The following is a 21,015-nucleotide window of genomic DNA, read 5'->3' as shown; positions in this document are numbered from 1 at the left end:
TGGGGACTCCATTGTCCTGCTGGGGGACCTTCAACACTCACATGTGCAATGACAGTGTGACCTGAAGGGGCGTGAGTGAAGGAACGGCCTCCCTGATCTGAACCCGAGTGGTGTTCAGTTATTGGACTTTTGTGCTAGTCGCAGTCTGTCCATAACTAACACCATGTTCGAACATAAGGTTGCTCATTGGTGTTCTTGGCACCATGATGACCTAGGTCGTAGGTCGATCATTGACTTTATAGTCGTATCATCTGACCTGTGACCGTATGTTCTAGACACTTGGGTAAAGAGAGGAGCAGAGCTGCCAACTGATTACCACCTGTGATCCCAAGGGCTGTCCTGGTTGACACGTCTCTACAACATTGCATGGACATCAGGGGCAGTGCATCTGGAGTGGCAGACTGGGATGGTGGTCCCCATCTTTAAGAAAGGGGACAAGAGGGCGTGTTCCAACTATAGGGGGATCACACTCCTCAGCCTCCGCTCCTGGTCTATGCCAGGGTGCTGGAAAAGAGGGTCTGGTCTATCGAGCAGGAATAATGCGGTTTTCGTCCCGGAAATGTAACCATGGACCAACTCTTTACCCTTGCTAGGGTGCTAGAGGGGAAATGGGAATTTGCCCAACTGGTCCACACGTGTTTTGTGGATTTGGAGGAGGCTTACCATGTCGACAGAGGCCCCCTACCAAAAGTAAGTCGGACCTGTTCTTGGTGAGCGTTGGACTCCGCCAAGGCTACGCTTTGTCACCGATTCCATTTATAACTTTTATGAACAGAATTTCCGGGTGCAGCCGGGTGGGGGAAGGTGTTGGGTTCGGTGATCGGAGGATCTTGTCCCTGCTTTTTGCAGACCATGTGGTCCTCCTAGCTACATCGAACATGCTTCATGCTAAGTTTCTTCATATTTGTTTGAGTGCCACTGCCAAGAATGCAGTTTAGGGCCGCATTTCACAAACAACTATCCAACAGTCTTACATCAGGACCTATTTATGTATACAGTTTATACAGTTATGGTCCACAAGTCTGATGTATTTAATGCACCTGGACGCTTCCTTATATGTTGATGTTATTTACCCTAAACAGTTTTCTTGCAGTGTACAGGAAGAACTTGATGTTCCATATACAAATACAAGAGCTGGTCATGTAAATTGGACATGTACTGGGAATGTAATGGTCACTTTGGCTCACTGAACAGATTATATCTACGTAGATCTAACAGTGCTATACATATATGTATATGTATATATATATATATATATATGTATGTATATATATATATAGAGAGAGAGAGAGCGCGATAGATAGATAGATAGATATAGATATTATATTATTTATTCATTGAAGACAAACAGTGAAAACACTTGGTACAGAAGAACATACACACAACACAGCACACTCTTACGCACCCACAGCACACAACCTTCTACTTTTAAATTCCACATTCTCAAAAAAACGCTCTGTAACTGCAGGTAATTTTCACAGACATGTAATATTTAAGAAATTGTCATGCCTGACACCATTGGCATACATATAGCTTGTTGTACAGTAACATTTAAGGCAGGCCTAACTTATAAACAGTAACACAGACTGAAGGCATTGTCAGAATTTAGTAGAAGCTATGAATCATTTCTGATGAAGGAGATCTGCTACTGTCTTCACCTCATACTACTTGTCTCCAGTTGGGTTAAAGCATTGACCCTCAATGTTCAAAACGCACCCAGCTGTTTTAAGTTTCTTCTAACTGATGGAGAGAATCCCATGAAAGTTTGGACAAGTAAACCAGAAAGTGGGACAGATTTATGATGTGCAGAAGAACCTGATTAGACCAGCATAAACTCATTCAAATATTTAGTAAAGTTTGAGAAAATATCACTAAATGTCTGAGAAACAGTCAGTGTAATATTCCCCTCACTGAATATACACATGCACATCGATGGGAATTCTGTCTGGACGTGTGGACTGCTGCTCGTGCAGCATTATACTGTACACTCTAACAAATGATGTGCTGACTCAGCATAAAACATTGCTGTAACAATTTGCATGGATATTTTTAAGTTGTTTCAACTTAGCCAGTATTGAGTACATGCCTTGAGACTTCTCTAGTTAGGCCAACTCAATTACTTCAGTACAAGCAACACGATTTGCCTTGTCCTCTACAAGCTTAATTAAGGCTTTTAATTGAGTTAAAATTACTCCTTCTAGTTATTGTAACTTATTTTTTTTCCTTTCATTCTACTCAGAAATATCCATGCAAATTGTTACCTTATTCTTTTTAGTACAATAACTCATTTATCTAAGTCAGCATAAATCACACATTGAAAGTCCAGTTAGCATCTCACTTATAGTAGCAGGATTGAGTGTATATTGAATTTTTAATACAAAAATGTTACTTACAACACAAAATAGCCCTGCAAAACTGTCCCAGAAACAGTACACCAGCCACAGTACAACTACATACAATATGTAAACAACACATTTTAATACAGCAGCTTATTTTTTAGCAACATTATCTCAGGGCTTGCTTTCAGATCATCCAACTCGAGGAATATCTTTTGAAACACTTCAAATACTGTTTTTCAGTTCTTTTGGCCCATTAGCAAGGCACAGGCTCTGGGAATGTCCACATTATATTGTATACATATAACAAAATTATTTTTTTATGCAGAAAAAGCTCTTGAATTTGAGCTATACTTACTAACCCCATGAATTATTTCTTAGAGTGTACTATATTGATTCTCATCAAGGTCAGAGAGCTTGTTGTTTACTCCAGTCTGCGTGAGAACACAGATTTGTTTGGGGCTTTCTGATCAGGACTGTCCGGTCTCCAGGAAAACATGTCAGTTCTCAAGACTGATTCTCAAAGCTGTGAGATACAAATTATTATCAGATCAACCCGATGCCCAACCATCTTTCATCAACCTGCTAACGGCTTCGTGTCATTTGCTCTGAATTTGTCATTCCAGGGAGGGATTGAGGGCCCATGCCAAGATAGAAACTGTACTTCGTGTTCATGCCTCCCGGCTAAAGGTGCACGAGTAAGAACTCTTTGCTTTTTCTGTTATTATGAACTTGAAAACTATACTGAAAGAATCGTTTAACACAGTAGTGCTGCTTTCAATAAAGGCTACAAATAAGATGAATGGCAAAAAAAATGGTGTCCTTTAATGATTTACTTTTTTTTTTTTGCCTGGTAGGGGCCTCCAGGAAAACGGGGAAACCAAGGTCCCTCTGGGCCAATGGGGCCTTGGGGAGGTGAAGGACCACCTGGGGAGAAAGGCAGAAGGGGAGCCATGGGATCATATGGCCCAGATGGGCCCAAAGGAGACCGTGTTAGTGCTCATGTTTATGTGCATGTTGTGTGTGCGTATGTTGTATCCAAGACAAAAAGATGAAATCAAGGCTACAGCTACTCATATATTATGATTGCGTAGTATTTAACATATTGAAAGCAATGCAATGGCAGGGACAGATGGAAAGAAAGACTGAATGTGTAGTTTAACCCAGAAATTTTACATTGCAGGGCAAGACTGGTCCTCCTGGTTTTCCTGGTCATAATGGTTCACCTGTGAGTATTGTTGCAGATCTACCTTCAAATGAGAAAAACACAAACACACTGACGGTAATAGTTCTGTAGAGGTGAGTGACTCTCTGAGGCAATTGGGCTTCATTCCCAAAGGTTTAAAGTGAAGTTGACATGCTTAATTTTCTTCTTGTTTAAAATAAACGTTTGATTACAGCAGCAGGGACTACCATTTGTGAATACTGTATGTCGTGTAGTAGTACATTCAACATAAACTACTTGTGACTCTTCATGGCTCAGTGGGTGGAAGCGTGTGCTTGCTATGCCCTCTAGTGGATAAATGATGGTACACTGTTGATACACCGCCCCTTCACTGTGTGTTTGTGTTTACTAAAATGTATGAAATGAATGATATTACAATATATGATCAGGAAATATCGTAAATTATTTCTTTATCATTCTCAGTTAAGGTGAGAAAAACTGTGCTCCACAATTGTAGACTACATAATACTTCAATATTCTTCAGGGTTACCCTGGAGCAGGCGGTGAGCCTGGTTTACCAGGAGTGGATGGCTGTAATGGGACAAGGGGTCAACCAGGAATCCATGGTTCTCCTGGAGTTCCTGGTCTCCCAGGGCAACCAGTAAGTAAAATTCACTTTGTACGGATGTTTCACATCATCATTTAAACGCTCTGCTCTAATTTGTGAAATTGATGAATAAGTTCAAAAATATGCTGTTCTATTTCCTGTGGCTACATTCTATTCTATTCGATTCGATTCGATTCGATTCTATTATTTACAGAATAATGTAACTGTTTATTGTGTCTTTGTCAGGGATTACATGGACCCAAAGGAACTAAAGGAGAACCGTTGTATGGATCTTCCCTTCCAGGACTTCCGGCAAGTTCTCCTACAGTGGAGACATTCTGATTTTTTTACAGGGTGGGCTTTATAATGATCATATTGTGTAGTTCCATGATTATTTGTAATGTGCCATATCTTTGTTTTTCACTTTACAGGGGGAGCGTGGGAGAGATGGAGACCCCGGTCCGTCTGTATGTTTCCTGTTCTTATTCTGACACATGACAATGATTCTCTGTAAGAGCATGCTAAAATATAACGAAAGGGTCAAAATGATTAGAGCCATTTCTTTTTGTTTGTAGTTTATGTTGCGTCATCTTTACACTTACTGTCTTTAACATACGATTGTTTGGCATTTCAGGGAAGACGTGGAAACGTTGGGCCTAAAGGCTACACTGGTATTTCCGGCCCTCCTGGGCCTGTGGTAAACAAAGTTCTCATGTTTACGTTGCTCAAGGCTAAACCCCAACACCATTACTTTACACATGCATTACTGCAAATTTTGTACGTTTGATTCCATTTAGGGCTTGGAAGGACCTAGAGGTGCGAGAGGCCCACCGGTGAGTCACCTACTTCACAGTCTTTACCTGTTCATGCTGTAAATAATAAAATAAAATTGCAAAGCCAAGCCATTTATCTTATGCTTGTTGTGCAGGGTGACCCTGGACGACCACTACCAGGCGATATAGGTGACAATGTAAGAAACTGCTTTTGACAGCTGTACCACTATTGATAGTCACAATAGTGAGATTTTGTACTGCATATGTGTGCATATGTAGTCCAACCTACAACTCCAGTAAATGCATTCATTTCTTTAATTCCACATTCTAGGGTGAGCAGGGCCCACCCGGTCCACAAGGACCAGAAGAAATCGTGGGAGCTCCTCCAGACTTTCTTCCACTCAAAGGTTATAAGGTGAAGCCAGAGAATGGATTTCTAATTCCTTCATAGACTGACAACTTCCTGATTTTGTGGATTTTATGACAGCCCATTTATTATTGTCAGTCCAGACAGCATTATCATGTTGTAGTGTAGTCTAATGTAATACAGCATGGAACATAAAGATGGAATCAGCCCTGCTGTGTCCATTGTGACGTTTTTTCATAACTGCATCTTTATTTTTGTTTTTTTCTTCTCAGGGAGAGCTAGGTCTTCCTGGACCATGTGGACCAAAGGGCATGAGAGTGCGTTTTATTCTTTCTGTTAGTCTACAGGTCTGTCTGAGAGAAGGAGAAAATAATGCTTAGTTTGTTCCTTATCAGGGTGGTAGAGGAGATTCCTACCATCTAGAAATTAAAGGGGAGCAAGGATTCCCTGGATTACCAGGATTACAGGTAGGTGACTTAAATCGGATAGCAAAGTGCCTTTACACATGCATACACATGCCATATTTGTCAGCTGATTTCCATGTGCAGGGTGTCCCGGGATCTCCTGGTTTTGATGGACCAATAGGACCTGAGGTACACCTGTCTTATGATTCGGCCTTCTCTCATGTTATTACATTCGGACGTTGTTCAGGTTAAATACACTGAAATGTTTGCAGGGTGTGCAGGGAACGAACGGACTTCCGGGTCTCAATGGAAGAACTGGAGTAAAGGTGAGGTGCTTTGTGTGAACAACTTCAAATGAAGCTGCATTCTAATTTGAACAAATTAGAAAGAAAGTGACTGGGAAAAACATTAGGTTTCTCTGAAAACAGACTGATGATACTCAACTACATCCTAAGACAAATGCTTGTTGCCATTTCAGCTACAGCTTTTGTTATAAGAGGTGGAAATATAGGAAATATAGAGGGACATTTTGACTACTGCCATCTGGTGGTTGCTCAGTTAAGCAATCACATTTACTGAACTGTGTCCTTGCATCCAACAGGGTTATCCAGGAGATCCAGGTCCCCCGGGTGATGAGTACATTTTAAATGGAAATTATTTGAGAGGTGAGACCACAGCACCCACAGGCTGAATCTGTGATAAAACTATTCTTTCCTTGTTTTTAAAAAAGTGAAATATAACAATGAAAATGTTTTCATTAGTTAAAGTTTGATAGTTTATATCATTGGTATTTTGACCAGTATGACAATGTAGAGATTGCAGAAGTGCTTTATAACCCAGCGGGTACCACTCTAACAGGCTGGGGTTACAAAGTAAAATGTTTTTACTTCAAATTTCCGTCACAATAGCTTAAAAAAAAACATCAACATGATTGAAACATGTGTCCTTAACCATCTTCCAAAGCCACTCCTGTAACTACAGGAACACCAGTCTTCCCTAGAAATACAATATAACTTGACATTGTCAGGACATTCCTTTAAGTTATTACATAACCATAAGTGATGTATATAAAACAACCAAACACCATGCATGTCTTTTTTATTTATTTTTTTTATCTTATGTTTCAGGTCCTAAAGGTGATCGTGGGTACCCGGGAGAATATGGAGCCCCAGGGGATCCTGGGTTTATGGGAATGCCCGGGCCTCCTGGCCAAATGGGGTTAACAGGTTGGGGTCTTCCTTTGTCTCAGTTTTTTTTTTTTTTAATTAAATGTGCAATACACAGTATATGGTAATAGGACATAGTTCACATATTGTACATCACTTGTAATATTACAACCAGACAGCCATTCTCAAGAGGTGTAGTGTTGTAGCACTCACTAAATATAATCCTATAAGTCAAAGCCTGTTATTGCATCCACCGTTTATGGTTTATGTTGAAAACTATAGGTGGTGATTCTAAGTCAATTGCTAGTTTGACATAATCTTTAACTTTTCCAGAAGGGCCAGGAATTACTGGTCCACGAGGCCCCAACGGTCCCAAAGGCTATAAGGGGGAGCCAGGACAATACTTTGAAATGAATCCATTTCCAGGACCTAAGGGGGCTAAAGGTCTTCCAGGACCTAAAGGTGTCGTAGGCCTTCCAGGTCATCCAGGTATGTCTGTTCTCACTGCATATCATGCACAAGATAGGAGTTACCTATTTGTGCTAGTTGATCTCACAAACAATATTATTTAAATAACCGCTGGCTTGTCATGAGTTTTTATACATTGTCATTTCAATGATGACTTACCGTCTGGTGTCTGTGTGTCCGTACGTGCGGTGGTGGCGAACATGATGGCATCTGATTAGGACGTGGTGGTAAGTATTTGACTACTTCCAATCTTAACAAAGAATGCATCATGTTTGACTAATGTTGGTCAGCATTTCTGGTTCGTTGATCAAACAGACTGCAAGCCTGGTGACCCAGGGGACCCAGGCGACTATGGACCCAAAGGTTCTCCTGGAAGAAAGGGGCTGAGAGGAATTAAAGGTGATTTATGACAATCAGTGTACATTAATTACACTGGCTAAGACTGTAAGTTGCAAACAACAGGAGACAAAGACACTAGATCAGGGCCTCAGTACAGAACTCCATAACTTATGTGTTCATGGAAGAATCCTCACTGACATGAAAAAACTTGAATCTACCTAATAAGTGGGGTTCCTTTAATCCAGGGCTATTGAATTAATTGGGAATAGGGGCCAGCTCATGAAACTGAGGCAAACTAAGGGGCCAGATAATAAAAGTAATCACGGTAACAAATAAAGAAATTACAACAACACACTGAAGGAGAACAACATATGCACAAAGGGTTGCCAACTCCCTGAAAAATAGACTGACACCTCATTGGAAGGGCCAGCCGACCCGATTGCCTTCACCCTTCCCGGAGTGGTGAATTTTTTTTTAGCTTTTTTGTGCGTGTGAAACAATTTTTTAACTATTTGACTCAAACCTAAATTCAATTAGATGCATATTTTTGAGTGATATAAACACATGCACAACAAATTATCATTCAACAATTTATTTTTAATACAAAATTAACAGAATAAAATAAATATCTTTCTTAAACAGAAACCTGCCCTGCTCAACTTAAAACTGTATAAATTAATATAAAACAATAGCCAATAATCCTCTTGTAAAAGTGCAATAAGAAAAATTCAAACAGAAAGTGCGAGTAACAGTACCTTGACCAATGAGATGAGCGGGATTCCCGCTGTCAGCTCATTGGTCACAGAGCAGGAGACGGCCTGGGAATAAGTTTACCGTAAATTTTCACATAAAGCGCCCTGTTGTTCATTCTTTCCATTGACATTTTACACACTATTTTTGATTCTCACGGTAATACGGGACAAAGTGCGTCCCGTTTCAGCTCAATACGGGACGCGTACTTTTGTTTCTAAATACGGAACGATTTTTCAAGGGACGGTTGGCAACACTCTTGACATGGACAACTACTGATGACTACTGAGTCATGCGCTGTATTAGACTATCCTTATGTAAAATCTACACGACACTGTAAGGGCCGGTACAAAATTACTCAGGGGCCGACCCGGCCCGGGGGCCGCCAATTGAATAGCCCGGCTTTAATCACATATCAGAAACAAAGACAGATTTGAGATCTTATATTCAGTGTATGGACATGCAAGCGTGGAGAATATAGAATTGTGCTTTACTGACTAAATTATTGCATTAAAGTTACTCCGTTTTTGCCTTATCTGTCTCATTTAGGTCGTCAGGGGGAATGTATATATAGGTCTAGTTGCGGGAGTGAAGGGCCCTCTGGTCCACTTGGTTATCCAGGCCGTCCAGGGTTACCTGGATCTCAAGGCCTTACGGGGGACCCAGGACTGAAAGGAGACAAGGGCTCAGAAGGACCACAAGTAAGGACACATGTTTAAAATTGCCTTTGTAAGAGCAACAAAAATTTTATTTTGTATTTGACACATAGTTTTGTTGCAGGGGTTTCAGGGAATAGCTGGTTTCAAGGGACGAAAGGGTCCAAAAGGTGACTTTTTTGCGGTAGGCATTAAAGGTGAGACCCTGGTAAAGAGAATTTCAAGACAAAATATTCCATTTCAGGTTTTTTATGCACCAGACCCATTGTTAAGCGTTCATAGACTCTATAACTTTTATTTGTCAAGGATCCAAAGGTGACCAAGGAGACCCTGGATATTCTGGTCCTTCTGGAGGAACAGGTAGGCCAGGACAGGATGGCTCCCCTGGGATTGCGGGAGACCCTGGCCTACCGGTGAGTGTGTGTATATTTAAATCTTGTACATGTAATTTTTGGAATATAAGGTAGGATTAATCTTTTAATTTTATCGAGTTAATTACACTGCACATGTAACAATATTCCACTGCTTCACTTTTGGTTCTGCACTTCCCATATTACATCATGTTTTTACAGGGTGATGGATATGCAGGATTACCTGGTCCCAAAGGTGACCCAGGTGTTCCCGGACCCAAAGGATATCCAGGGCCCGCAGGTCTCCCAGGTCCTGGGTTTTCAGGTCCTAAAGGTATAGATGGAACCAAAGGAAATCAGGGACCTCCTGGTGTACCAGGGGCTCCTGGACGACAAGGCCCTGCAGGTCAGTTCTTGGTTCTAATATACCCTGTCCTGCATTAAGCGATGTGTCACTGGCTCAAAAAGCATATTTTGTTGTGTCACTAGGTGAAACATTCTGTCTAAATGTCTGGACTAGCCCACCTGGTCCTAAGGGTGAGCCAGGAGCACCAGGTACTGAAAGTGTCAAGTCAGTGTCTATTGACTTGACTTGATCTGGTTGGACACAGTTACATACAATGAATGAAACACAGTGACATATTATCGGTCAATGCTGCAAAGTTTCTGTTTGGCCTACGCGTAGGGATTCCAGGTGAGCCAGGAAGAGTTGGTTTCCCTGGAGTAAGTGGACACCCTGGGCTCAAAGGCATGAAAGGCGATGATGGTGAAACTGGAGGAATTGGACCTCCAGGTAATCGGTTCCTTAAAAGTTCACAATTAAGCAATGTAAATTGTTCATGGTCATTGGGCATTCACATTGTCAAGATTGTCAGATGTAGTTAATTAGAAGTAAAGGTTCTTTATGTGCTTATATGTTTCTCTCATTTGTAAAAGGACCTCCAGGTTTAAATGGGGATCAAGGTGATCCTGGTCCCAGTGGAATTAGTCTGGATGGTCCTCCAGGCATTCCTGGGTTACCTGGTCCCCCAGGAAGGAAGGGTGCACCAGGAGAAGTCCTCTCTACTAGGCCGGCCCCACCTGGCCCACCTGGTCTCCCTGGAGCTGTGGGTAAAAAAGGATACCCTGGAATCCCTGGGTACCCAGGAATACCAGGTATTAACCGAGGCCTGGTTGATGGGGGAAAAAAAGTGGAAATTTCCTCTACCTACAGTCTGTCAGTTCTGAATAATGGTATTGGTTGACAATCAGTGTTTTGCAATTACAGGCACACAAGGCCGACCTGGACAACCAGGCCATAAAGGAGAGCCAGGTGACAATGGTGACCCTGGAGACATAGGTGCCCCGGGCCCACCCTTTACTCACTGTGAATTAACAAGTACAACAGGACCTCCAGGACCTCCGGGAAACCCTGGAATCAGAGGAAACCAAGGTGAACACACTATAGCATGTAGCAAATGTCATTAATGTGATTTTGTTATTCATTCCTGATAAGCCCTTCCAATTTTATCATGTCAAACAATATATACAGTAGTAGCAGACTGATGTAAACTAGGTGGTAGCCACCATCAAAACATCCATATTTGTCACACTGAATTTCATAATGCTGCATAGGCCACCCTGGTCAGAAGGGTTTGAAGGGAGATATAGGTCCACCTGGTCATGGACAGAAGGGTCGACAAGGTTTTCCTGGTCCTCCCGGGGATCCTGGACCGCCTGGACCAAGAGGCAGCACTGGTCCACCTGGAGATCTTGGGACTGATGGCTGGCCAGGACAGAAAGGTCAGTCAACAGTTTTCCTTCATCATTTCAATTTATGTAAACTAATTTCAAATAGATTATAAAATGTAGCCCAAAGCTGCATGGCCTAGTTATTTCACTCAAAGGAGCTAGTTTCCAATCAGAATGGTTTTACTTAATCTGTCAACTGCACTTGCACTTCTGTACACACTGCAACATAATTTTTAAACCAGTCTGCCCTGATTACAGCAAGACCTTTCATTTAATTTCTGTAGGTGAAAGGGGGTACCCTGGCAGGCCAGGAGCCAGCGGTTTCACAGGTCCACCTGGGCCTCCAGGACCAAGAGGCAAACAAGGAGAGAGAGGCTTTAATGGTCGTCCAGGTGGCACAGGAGATCCAGGACCACGTGGTAGAAAAGGTAAGTTTCTTTACATCTACCAACACCTGTACATCTCTAAAGCCCTGGACTTACACTGAGCTATATGTGGGGATGGCTGCTGCCATCAAGGAGTGTCATTGCTATGGGGTTGGGGTGCCTGGTCTGGTCTAGGTGGGTAGTACATGTCACATCCACATGAGTGCCTGGTCCAAAAGTTTCCCAGCAGAACATTGTATTGTCACAAGATGGCCAGTGTTATTGACTTGACCTGTCAGTGGTTTTTATGTTATGGCTGATCAATGTATTTTTGCTTTTTTTCCTGTTATTAAACATTTAATACAATTTGATGTTTCCACACATTGCTATACAGTTTCAGTTAGTTATCGTTTTTTTTCTTTTAATTTTTGTTTTTATTTATTTCAGTTAACGAAATTGTTTTTTCAATTTTGGTTTTCGTTATTCCGTTCGTTTTCGTTAACTATTATAACCTTGGTTCAAACCTCCACCCTCCCATCCAACAAACCCAACAGCTGGATATTAACCCAAATAAACGAACGAAAATGCGAGGTGGGATACACCCTGGACATGTCTTCAGTCTATCACAGGGCTGACACAGAGAGACAGACAACCATTCACACTCACATGCACACCTACAGCCAATTTAGAATCACCAATGAACCTAATGAGCACGTCTTTGGACGGTGGGAGGAAGCCGGAGTACCTGGAGAGAACCCATGCAGACAGAAAGGCCCAGTTGGCCCACGGAACCACGGAACCTTTTTGCTGTGAGACATCAGTGCTAACCACCACGCCAGTGTGCCACCCCGCGAATGAAAATATTTAACCAAATGACCCACACAGAAATAAACCAAATGAGCAACAAAAGAAAATATTTGACCCAAACAAATAAAGCAAATAAGCAAAAAAAATGAATCAAACCGACAGGAGTTGTGGTGGGATGGAGAACCCAAAACTGTGTGTCCACACAGTGGAATTACTGTGCAGTTAATGGGGTCATGTAGAACGCTGGCAGCAGAAGATGGAGCAACCACACCAGGCTGGAGGCCGTGGATAGCCGTTTGAGATGCCCAGGTGTGCCTGAAGAACGTCAAGTGGCTTCCTTTTTTTGAATAAAACTTGTTCTCCTTTAATTTCTAAACTTTTTGCTATTATGTAACATCATTTCAGATGTTTACAGCATAATACAATGTACATAATTGTGATAAAAAGTGAAAAAAATAATCATCAGTACTTATATTCCTGTAGATATGTATTTTACCCCAGCGATAAGGGGCTGGAAATTTTTGAAAATGACCCTTAAAAGTGCTTGAAAAGTGCTTGAATCTGACCATGAAAAATGTGTATGAACCCTGTATAACTTTGCTGGTTTCAAGAAATATATTCCTAGTGCATGGCATTATTGCAAGTTGATGAGACTAGCATTTTCTTAATTTAAGAATATTTTAAAACATTGAGAAAATAGGTCTCATATATTTCATTTAAATCAAGAAAAATGCACTTGTTATTAGTGAGAATACACTAATTTTGAGGTATGTGTGCGTTCATTGAGGTTAGATATTTTTACTTATTCTGGAAAGTCTTGACAAGACAAATGTTCTTGTTCTGTTGGCAGATAATTTTGCTCATTTTAAGTAATACACAACAAATTTTTGTGTTTTCTTGTTTTTGAAAGCTGGCTTTTTGCAGTGTACAATTTAAGGATCTGAGAGGTTTGTTCAAATATTGCAAAACATTTTGTAAATTTTAATGAATCAAACTTTGGCTTGCCATCACCATTCACATAAAACCTAGAAATATAGCGGAAAGAAGAGCCACATACCTATGACCATGTTGTAGTCTCATGTTTGTCCGTTGATGCTTTATGTCCTACATGTATGTCCACGTGTCGGTCTAGTGACACTATATGTCTTACATGTATGTATTGTTTATTATCCTTAAATGAGCTGCCCAGGGATGCAAAAAGAATTTCAGCACAAACTGACAAATAAAGTTGTATCGTATCGTATTGTATTGTACACAATAACTCTGTAGCAACCGAGCAACCAGTCTGCACAAGAGCTGCAGTAGTGGCTAACCACCTATGATGTGGGAGGATTTAGGAAGGCCACATCTTTACTCTTTGTTTTAGGTGTTTGTTTTGCACTTTTGATCTTCTGAATCAGAACAGTACACATTTAATTTCAACTCTGTCTATGCAGGTTTACCCGGACCCCCAGGATTACCAGGAGAACCAAATATCGTGAATGTAACAGTTGGCTCATTTGGAATTTCGGGGAGTAAGGGTCTACCCGGCGAGCCAGGACTCCCAGGCAATGGATCTTTGATTTAATTTATCAATCTTTTAGAAATTATATGTTTTATTTTTTTCTTCCATAGGACAACACATTGTGGAATGTTATAAACACCACAGGGCCACATGATGTTTAATGCAATATGTCCTTTAGGCTCAAAGGGTGCAAGGGGAATGCCAGGTGATTCAGGGCCAGCTGGATATCCTGGTCCACCAGGATTTAAGGGCATCTCCGGTGCTCCAGGCCAGACAGCACCACCAGGACCTCCTGGGTGGCCTGGAATTAAAGGTGTTGCTGGTCCAAGGGGCTATGTAGGCCAAGGTGGAGATCAGGTACACAGTAAACTTACTTCATTGTCTTGTATTTCAAAGACACCTTCTTAATTTATTATCTGTCATCAGAAGGAAATAAACAATGTGGTGCCACATTCAATAAATCTACAAAACATGTATTTACACTTGAATGAAATTACACTAAATATGCGCACACACCCTCATTTTAGATCATTCCAGCTGTCTGTAATATGCAGCCATTTCTTTCCACATTTGCCGTATTCTGTCCATTTAAGGATGTTTTTAACTTGACTTGATGGAAGCCCACTATAGCTTTAGAGGCAATTTATTATATGTCATACTCAGAAGAGATGTGCTAAATTATTAATGTGTTTAATGTATGTTACAGGGAGATCCAGGACCCACAGGGCATACGGGGATCCCTGGGCTACCAGGTTTACCCGGTGCCAAAGGCAAGTCATAGGACAGGGTTATGTGTCTTTTTCAGTGCTATAGCTGATTTCATGTTGTGATTAGTAATTAAAGTTTAGGCAGGAGGAAGTAAATCGACTGACAGTTTTCTCTGGTGTATAGTAATAAGACGAGCTCTCAAGATGTTTTAAATCTAAATCTATGCATTTCACATATTCATTTGTAAACACAGAGAATGATCACACTTGGAGTGGTGGGCAAGGTGTCTGTGGGTCACAGAAGCAGCTCTGGGGTCAACAGTCCCTACAGCTCCCCACAGCTTCTTCTTTACATGTCTCATTCATTTGGCCCGAACCTAATATTGTCTCAATCTTTTCCAGGTGATTGGGGACAATCCTTCGGACAGCCAGGTCCACCTGGACCCAAAGGATTGCCAGGGGAAAATGGGCCATATGGTGAGCCAAGAAAATGCCACAATGAACAGAGAACCCATTTATTTAAATTTTGACGAGGGAGATCCGTTTAAATCTGTCTTACACGAGATCTGCCAGTTTTCCTCCCTAGGTTGACATACCCAGCATTTATAAAAAATACTTTTTTCTAGCACCTAGAGGGAGTCCAGGAGATCCAGGTGACCCGGGACCAAGGGGAAGGCCAGGACGACTTGGCCAGCTGGGCGTTCCTGGGGAATCAGGAAGGCAAGGAGGACCAGGTAATTTCTTGCAAAGATCTGGATTTGAAAATGAATATTCTCCAGTAGTATAGATAAATGGGTGCTGCTGATATTCATCCTTTGAACCTATAAATGCTGACTCAAGGTCCGATTCAGAATAATAACAACTTACACCCTGTCCTGAGATGTCACACATTACTCATCATAAAGAAAAACAGTGGTTTGTGCAATTAGCCATTATAATTTAATCTCACCTAAATGACTTTAAGGCTCACGTTCACTGACATAATAACAGTGCATTTAATGCATATAGCATTTCTGCATAAAAATGACTCAAAACATCAGCGTATTGTCACAGCTCTCTAAACTGTTTTCAGAAAGTGTGATGAGACTACTTCCGGGCCCTGTTTTGTTTAAAAAAAATCAGGGATTTATCACAGTCTGTTTATGTGGAAGCGTAAGATGGCACAGACAAAGGAGCCTTCTGAGGAGCTCAGAAAAAGCTGATCATCACACTGGAAAACCATCAAAGATTATTATTATTATTATTATTATTATTATTCCACAGTTTGAATTTTGTGCTTTATGTTTACATGTTGGTTTGAATTCTTTTATGTACATGTATCCACAGGCCTCCCTGGGCCACGAGGTCTATCAGGTCTTCCAGGAATTCCAGGTCTTCCAGGTGATCCCGGAGGTGTGGGACCACCAGGCCCACCCGGCCCATATGGGCCTCCAGGTGCTGTGATACGTGCTGTTATGTTCGTTGTCTTACCGCCATTGGATAAGCAGGATATACACTTAACTGTACACTTTGTCATTGATATTACTGTGAAATTACTTGGCTTGATTTTTAGATGAATAGTTTAAATGTGGACAGTAATATATTCAAGTAAAATTACCCAGACACAAGTTTCCATGGTTAATGCTGTTTTATGTTTTATGGTTTTATGTAGGGCCTCCTGGACCACCAGGTCTGGACGGACTGGATGGACTAAGAGGTCCAAAAGGGGCGAAGGGAACAAGTGGTAAGAATGTTAAAGCCACTATATATACAGTATATAGTATATATAGTAAATAGTAGATGAGTAAATGTGATAATATATTATATAATGCTGTGTTTTATATGTACTCACTTATAAATCAAGGCAAAGATATCCCTGGCCCTCCAGGACCAAATGGCTTTCCTGGAGTCAAAGGTCACATGGGCCCCCCAGGACAACCTGGATATACTCTTCCTGGTCTTAAAGGCCCAAGGGGCCCACCTGGCAGTACAGGTATCTTATTTTCACTTTGATCTACATTGTAAATATATTTTGTCTCACGTACTGTAGGTGTACAATTTACAAAAAATAGTTTTCTTGTTATTAAGTCCTTGTCTATTCACAATACCATAAGTGTAAGTCCAATAAAATTACGTTGCATGTGTTTTTTAATTGTCTAACATTAAAGTACTTTTGCTCTCATTTCCTGAAATGCGTTCACCTACTCATTGGTATGTATGGTCATGAATTTCTTTGTTCAGGTCTTGCAGGGGTCCCGGGAGAACCAGGTTTCCCTGGCAGAAATTGCCAGACACCATTGCCAGGAACCTACGGAGATGGAGGATATGAAGGACTTCCAGGACCAACAGGTGTGTGAACATACAGGTGTATATTCACTCATTTGTCTACATTTGTTTTCATCTTCAATAGGCCGAACGTAGGAAAGAACATTGGGTTTTATGCAGATAAAAAAAAATGCGTATATGTGCCATTTTATATATTAGTTTACATCTGAATTGTTTTTAGGTCCTCCTGGCGAACCTGGAGCACCAGGCAGTAGCATTCTTTTGAAAGGAGACCCAGGGCCAGTTGGCTTCCCTGGGTTGCCAGGGCGTAAGGGAAACAAGGGTCTTCCAGGACTCACTGGAGCTCAGAACTCCGTAGGGCGTGCAGGACCAAAAGGTACATTACAGTTCCAGACATATACCATCAGTATTTTACAATGAAATCCACTTAAATGCACTTCAACTCTTACCTCATATTGACAGGTGAACAAGGTCCTGTTGGTCCAAGGGGTGTTCCGGGACCCAAAGGTCTCCAAGGTGTCCCGGGGCCCCAAGGCCGTAAGGGAGAAACTGGCATAGTTGGAGATATGGGTGAATAACACAACAGAAAATATGTATATAATGAATATATAAAAAGTCAAATTTTTAATTCATTATGATTTATTCAACAAACATTTGGTACTTTCATCTAATGATCAGTGTATTATTTGTTTTCCAGGTATCAAAGGTCCCCCTGGTGATTTCATCAGAGAAGATCCTGGGTTTCTTCCCCTTGCAATCTCGGGAGCACAAGGTCCCCCGGGACCTGTGGGGTTCAGAGGGGACGTGGGTCCTCCTGGTACTCCAGGACGTAAGGGTAAGCAAATGTTATGTATTCTTTGTGCAAGTATGTGTACATTTTAGCCCTTTGTCTCTACAAATGCATGTTGTCCTTTCATCTTCTTCTAACTGCATCCGACCCGTTTTTTGTTTGTTTGTACTGGCTGAATATCTGACACTCGTTTCAGATGCAGCACACCTAATCTTGTTGTACATTCTTGTACAAAAATTACAAAAGCTTATCTATCCTCATGATGACCAAGTTGCTTGTATGTGTCTGTACGTGTTTATCCTGAATGTACGTGATTGTTTTTATTTGTGTCATCCAGGTGAGAAGGGTCCTCCGGGATCCTTGGGCCTGCCTGGTATACCAGGTCCTCCTGGTCTTGATGGTCAGGTTGGAGACCCAGGAGTTGTTGGTCAACGAGGATTTACAGGACCTCAAGGTGAGCGTGCAGACACAGTCTATCTGAAACAAAACTGTACCAAAGGCAACTGGACTTGCGTGGGGGTTCTTGATGATGTTTCCACCCATCACACACATAGGGTTGCCAAAATAAAAGATATCTGTATGTAATAGAAACTCTCAGGACTGATAACAGGCCAGAATCTCATTAGATGCGACAGTTCATGCAGAAAGAAGTCTGAATAGAGTTCTGGCCATTCACTCAGGGCTAAGACATTTTATATCTCCTTATCTCTTCCTCCATTTTACCCTCCTTTCATGTCACCATCTGGCACTTTGTTCAACTCCTTCCTCCTCCAGGTATCCCAGGTCCACCTGGTGATCCAGGTGAGCCAGGCCATGCGGGGGCATCGAGGTTTGGCTTTCTCTTGGTTGTCCACAGCCAGTCAGATCAGGTGCCACGGTGTCCTGCAGACAGCAGCGAGCTTTGGGTGGGCTACAGTCTCATTCACCTGGAGGGACAAGAGAAGGCTCACACACAAGATCTGGGTAAGTCCCAGTGTAAAAATATCATCTTGAAATATCATCTTGCAGTGTATGGAACAGCCTTTCATCTGTGTTTCTCTTACCATCTCTTTTATTTTCTTCCCCCTGCAGGCCAGCCTGGCTCCTGCCTCCCTGTTTTTTCCACCATGCCTTTCTCTTACTGCAACAAAGCAGCCTGTTACTATTCCAGTCGCAATAGCAGATCCTACTGGCTCTCTACCACCGCTCCCATACCTATGATGCCGTTCTTCGGGGTGGAAATTAGCTCCCACATCAGCCGCTGTGTGGTGTGTGAGACGTTTTCTCCTGCTGTGGCATTTCACAGCCAGGATCATAGAATCCCTGCATGCCCGCCTGGCTGGAGGAGTTTGTGGACAGGGTTTTCTTTCCTCCTGGTGAGTGTGATAAATAGCTTGATTGTATGTGTGGAAAAAATAATAAATCTATTACCTCCCCTCACTGTACCTGCCGCCTTCTCTTGTTCAGCACACAGGAGCAGGTGACGATGGCGGCGGCCAGTCATTGACTTCTTCCGGGAGCTGCCTTAAGGATTTTCGAACTCACCCCTTCATTGAGTGCCAAGGTGCACGGGGTTCCTGCCACTACTTTACCAACCTGTACAGTTTTTGGCTGACCGCGGTGGGTCAGAATGAGCAGTTTGTCACCAGAAAGCCCCACACCATCAAAGCTGCCGACCGACAACGAAGCAAAGTCAGCCAGTGTAATGTGTGCCTACGAGAAAAATAAAGTACCTCTTGCTGCTTTAAGTTGTAACTAGTCTACACTAGGGTTATAAACAGGCTATATTTTTCAAAAGAAACTTTTTTATTATTTTTATTATTTTCTGTAAAATCCACTTCCCTTTTCATCCAAGTTGTGTTTCTCCTTAATTAAAATGTTTAAAAGGATTCCAAGACTGCGAGTCATTCAGAGTTCAACGTCTCAAACATTTGGAAACAACTACAAGCCTGGAGAAAAATGAATTATTTCAACAAGACACAGTTGCTGTTTTTTTTTTCCATAGCAGGTTTCAAGTTCATATTTATTTATTTCTCTCAACAGAACCCAAGTGACAATCAGAATACAGTACTTTTTTTCCTCAAACGTGTTTTTTTTTTTTTTCCTTTTCTTTTTTTATTACGCAAAACAAGAGAACACTCAGTGCAATAAGACAGAGGACTGACAGTGCGGTGCTCTCTCTAACTTTTCACAGTGCACGTTTATACACACAAAAAGATTGTACATCATCATTATTACATTTCCAACCTCCACCCAACGACGTCATGATAGGGCAAAGTGGGTGTCTGAAAACAATCATTTTTAACTTGCAACTTGCATACAGTGTAGCTTGGCACACACAAACACGCACGGCTCTCTCCCTCACACACATACAGGTACAACACAGAGGGGTCTCTGTATCATTGATTCTCAGAGAGGGGCTACTGCACTTGCACTCTCGGGGGCCTGCTCATTTGTCAAACCCTTTGTATTTTGGCAATGCTGACATTGCATTTTATTGTGCAAAAGAGAACCAATTGAATGATGTGAGTAAGAGGTTGAGGTAGAGGGAGAGAGCAGGGGGAGAGGGACATGTATGTAACCAGCCTGATTAAATGTGATGGAAGATGATGGGTAGTGCAGGTTTTTTTCATTTATTTTTTTAAACAAAGCCTCAAAAATGTGTCGGCCTTTGTGCAACCCCTGTCCTTTCGACTGGGTAGAGCTGTCGCCATGTGATAGGTCCTTAAACAATTTGATCTCTAAAATGGTTGCCAGCCAATTGAATTGGGAACATTGTCAGAGACAACCAGTTACAGATGACTGCATATCACACGCAGCCGGTCTCCTGAGGCTTTACCTCCCAGCCAATAAAATAAAACTTACATGGCACAACTCACCACTCCTAACATTTTCAAAAAAATATATAAGCATAATCTTGAAAGTTATTTCTTAAGCAAGTGCATATGGCTATTATAATCTGCAGTAAAATTAAGAACTCTTCTAAAAGCTCAGGTGTTGATTGTACGGGCTGGTTGTTGGCATTAAGTATTTACACTGTCTAGGTGCTCGCAGTGTGCATGGCAATGTAAGCGCACTGGTACTCGCCAGCTATTGCCACTAACCCCAGTTTAAATAACCAACCACCCAAAGTGCAACCACACCCATACCTTGCTTTTACAGGCTTTGGCTGGTCTTGGAAATTATACTGTTATTATAATGTATGTTCTAATTAACTACCTCCCCAAACCACCTTCATAGTGTATCTTAGAGTACAACAGAAACATTTCACACGTTCTCTGTCCTCTACAACATGCCAGCCAACAGGTTTCCTCATAAATTCAACTGCTTCCAAAGGCTGACTACACAGTGTCTTACTGTAATATACAAACTGAAGCACACGAGTTTCCTGTTTCTGTTCTAGGACCAACTGTTGTACATTCTACAACATACCGGACCAGGCATGGAGAGCGCTGGAATCTAAAGCACGTTAACTCCTCGACTTAC

At 41.8% G+C, this 21,015-nt stretch overlaps 1 protein-coding gene across 1 annotated transcript; it reads left to right on the top strand.

The window, feature by feature from the left end:
- Positions 1–567: 567 nt before the first annotated feature.
- LOC311489890 (uncharacterized protein) lies at positions 568–19,432 on the top strand (the record flags this gene model as incomplete). The annotated part of the gene is made up of 42 exons (XM_084547200.1): positions 568–690; positions 2,963–3,034; positions 3,194–3,328; positions 3,520–3,564; positions 4,046–4,162; positions 4,355–4,420; positions 4,540–4,575; positions 4,743–4,805; positions 4,923–5,078; positions 5,213–5,296; positions 5,521–5,565; positions 5,797–5,841; positions 5,925–5,978; positions 6,254–6,317; positions 6,780–6,878; positions 7,152–7,388; positions 7,602–7,685; positions 8,925–9,076; positions 9,156–9,228; positions 9,338–9,444; positions 9,604–9,787; positions 9,902–9,952; positions 10,067–10,174; positions 10,318–10,536; positions 10,649–10,813; positions 10,996–11,163; positions 11,397–11,594; positions 13,967–14,145; positions 14,495–14,567; positions 14,898–14,972; positions 15,122–15,229; positions 15,822–15,929; positions 16,147–16,218; positions 16,339–16,476; positions 16,716–16,823; positions 16,981–17,136; positions 17,223–17,330; positions 17,458–17,595; positions 17,888–18,004; positions 18,325–18,513; positions 18,622–18,905; positions 18,997–19,432. 42 exons carry the CDS (start codon positions 568–570, stop codon positions 19,255–19,257), a joined length of 5,064 nt encoding a protein of 1,687 aa, XP_084403326.1. The 3' UTR covers positions 19,258–19,432.
- Between the last annotated feature and the right edge of the window lie 1,583 nt (positions 19,433–21,015).

This window comes from Chelon labrosus (genome assembly GCF_963514085.1).
Source record: "Chelon labrosus genome assembly, chromosome: 6".
Taxonomy (NCBI): domain Eukaryota; kingdom Metazoa; phylum Chordata; class Actinopteri; order Mugiliformes; family Mugilidae; genus Chelon; species Chelon labrosus.
Note: the sequence above shows the minus strand (reverse complement) of the source record. Positions and strands in the feature narration are given on the sequence as shown.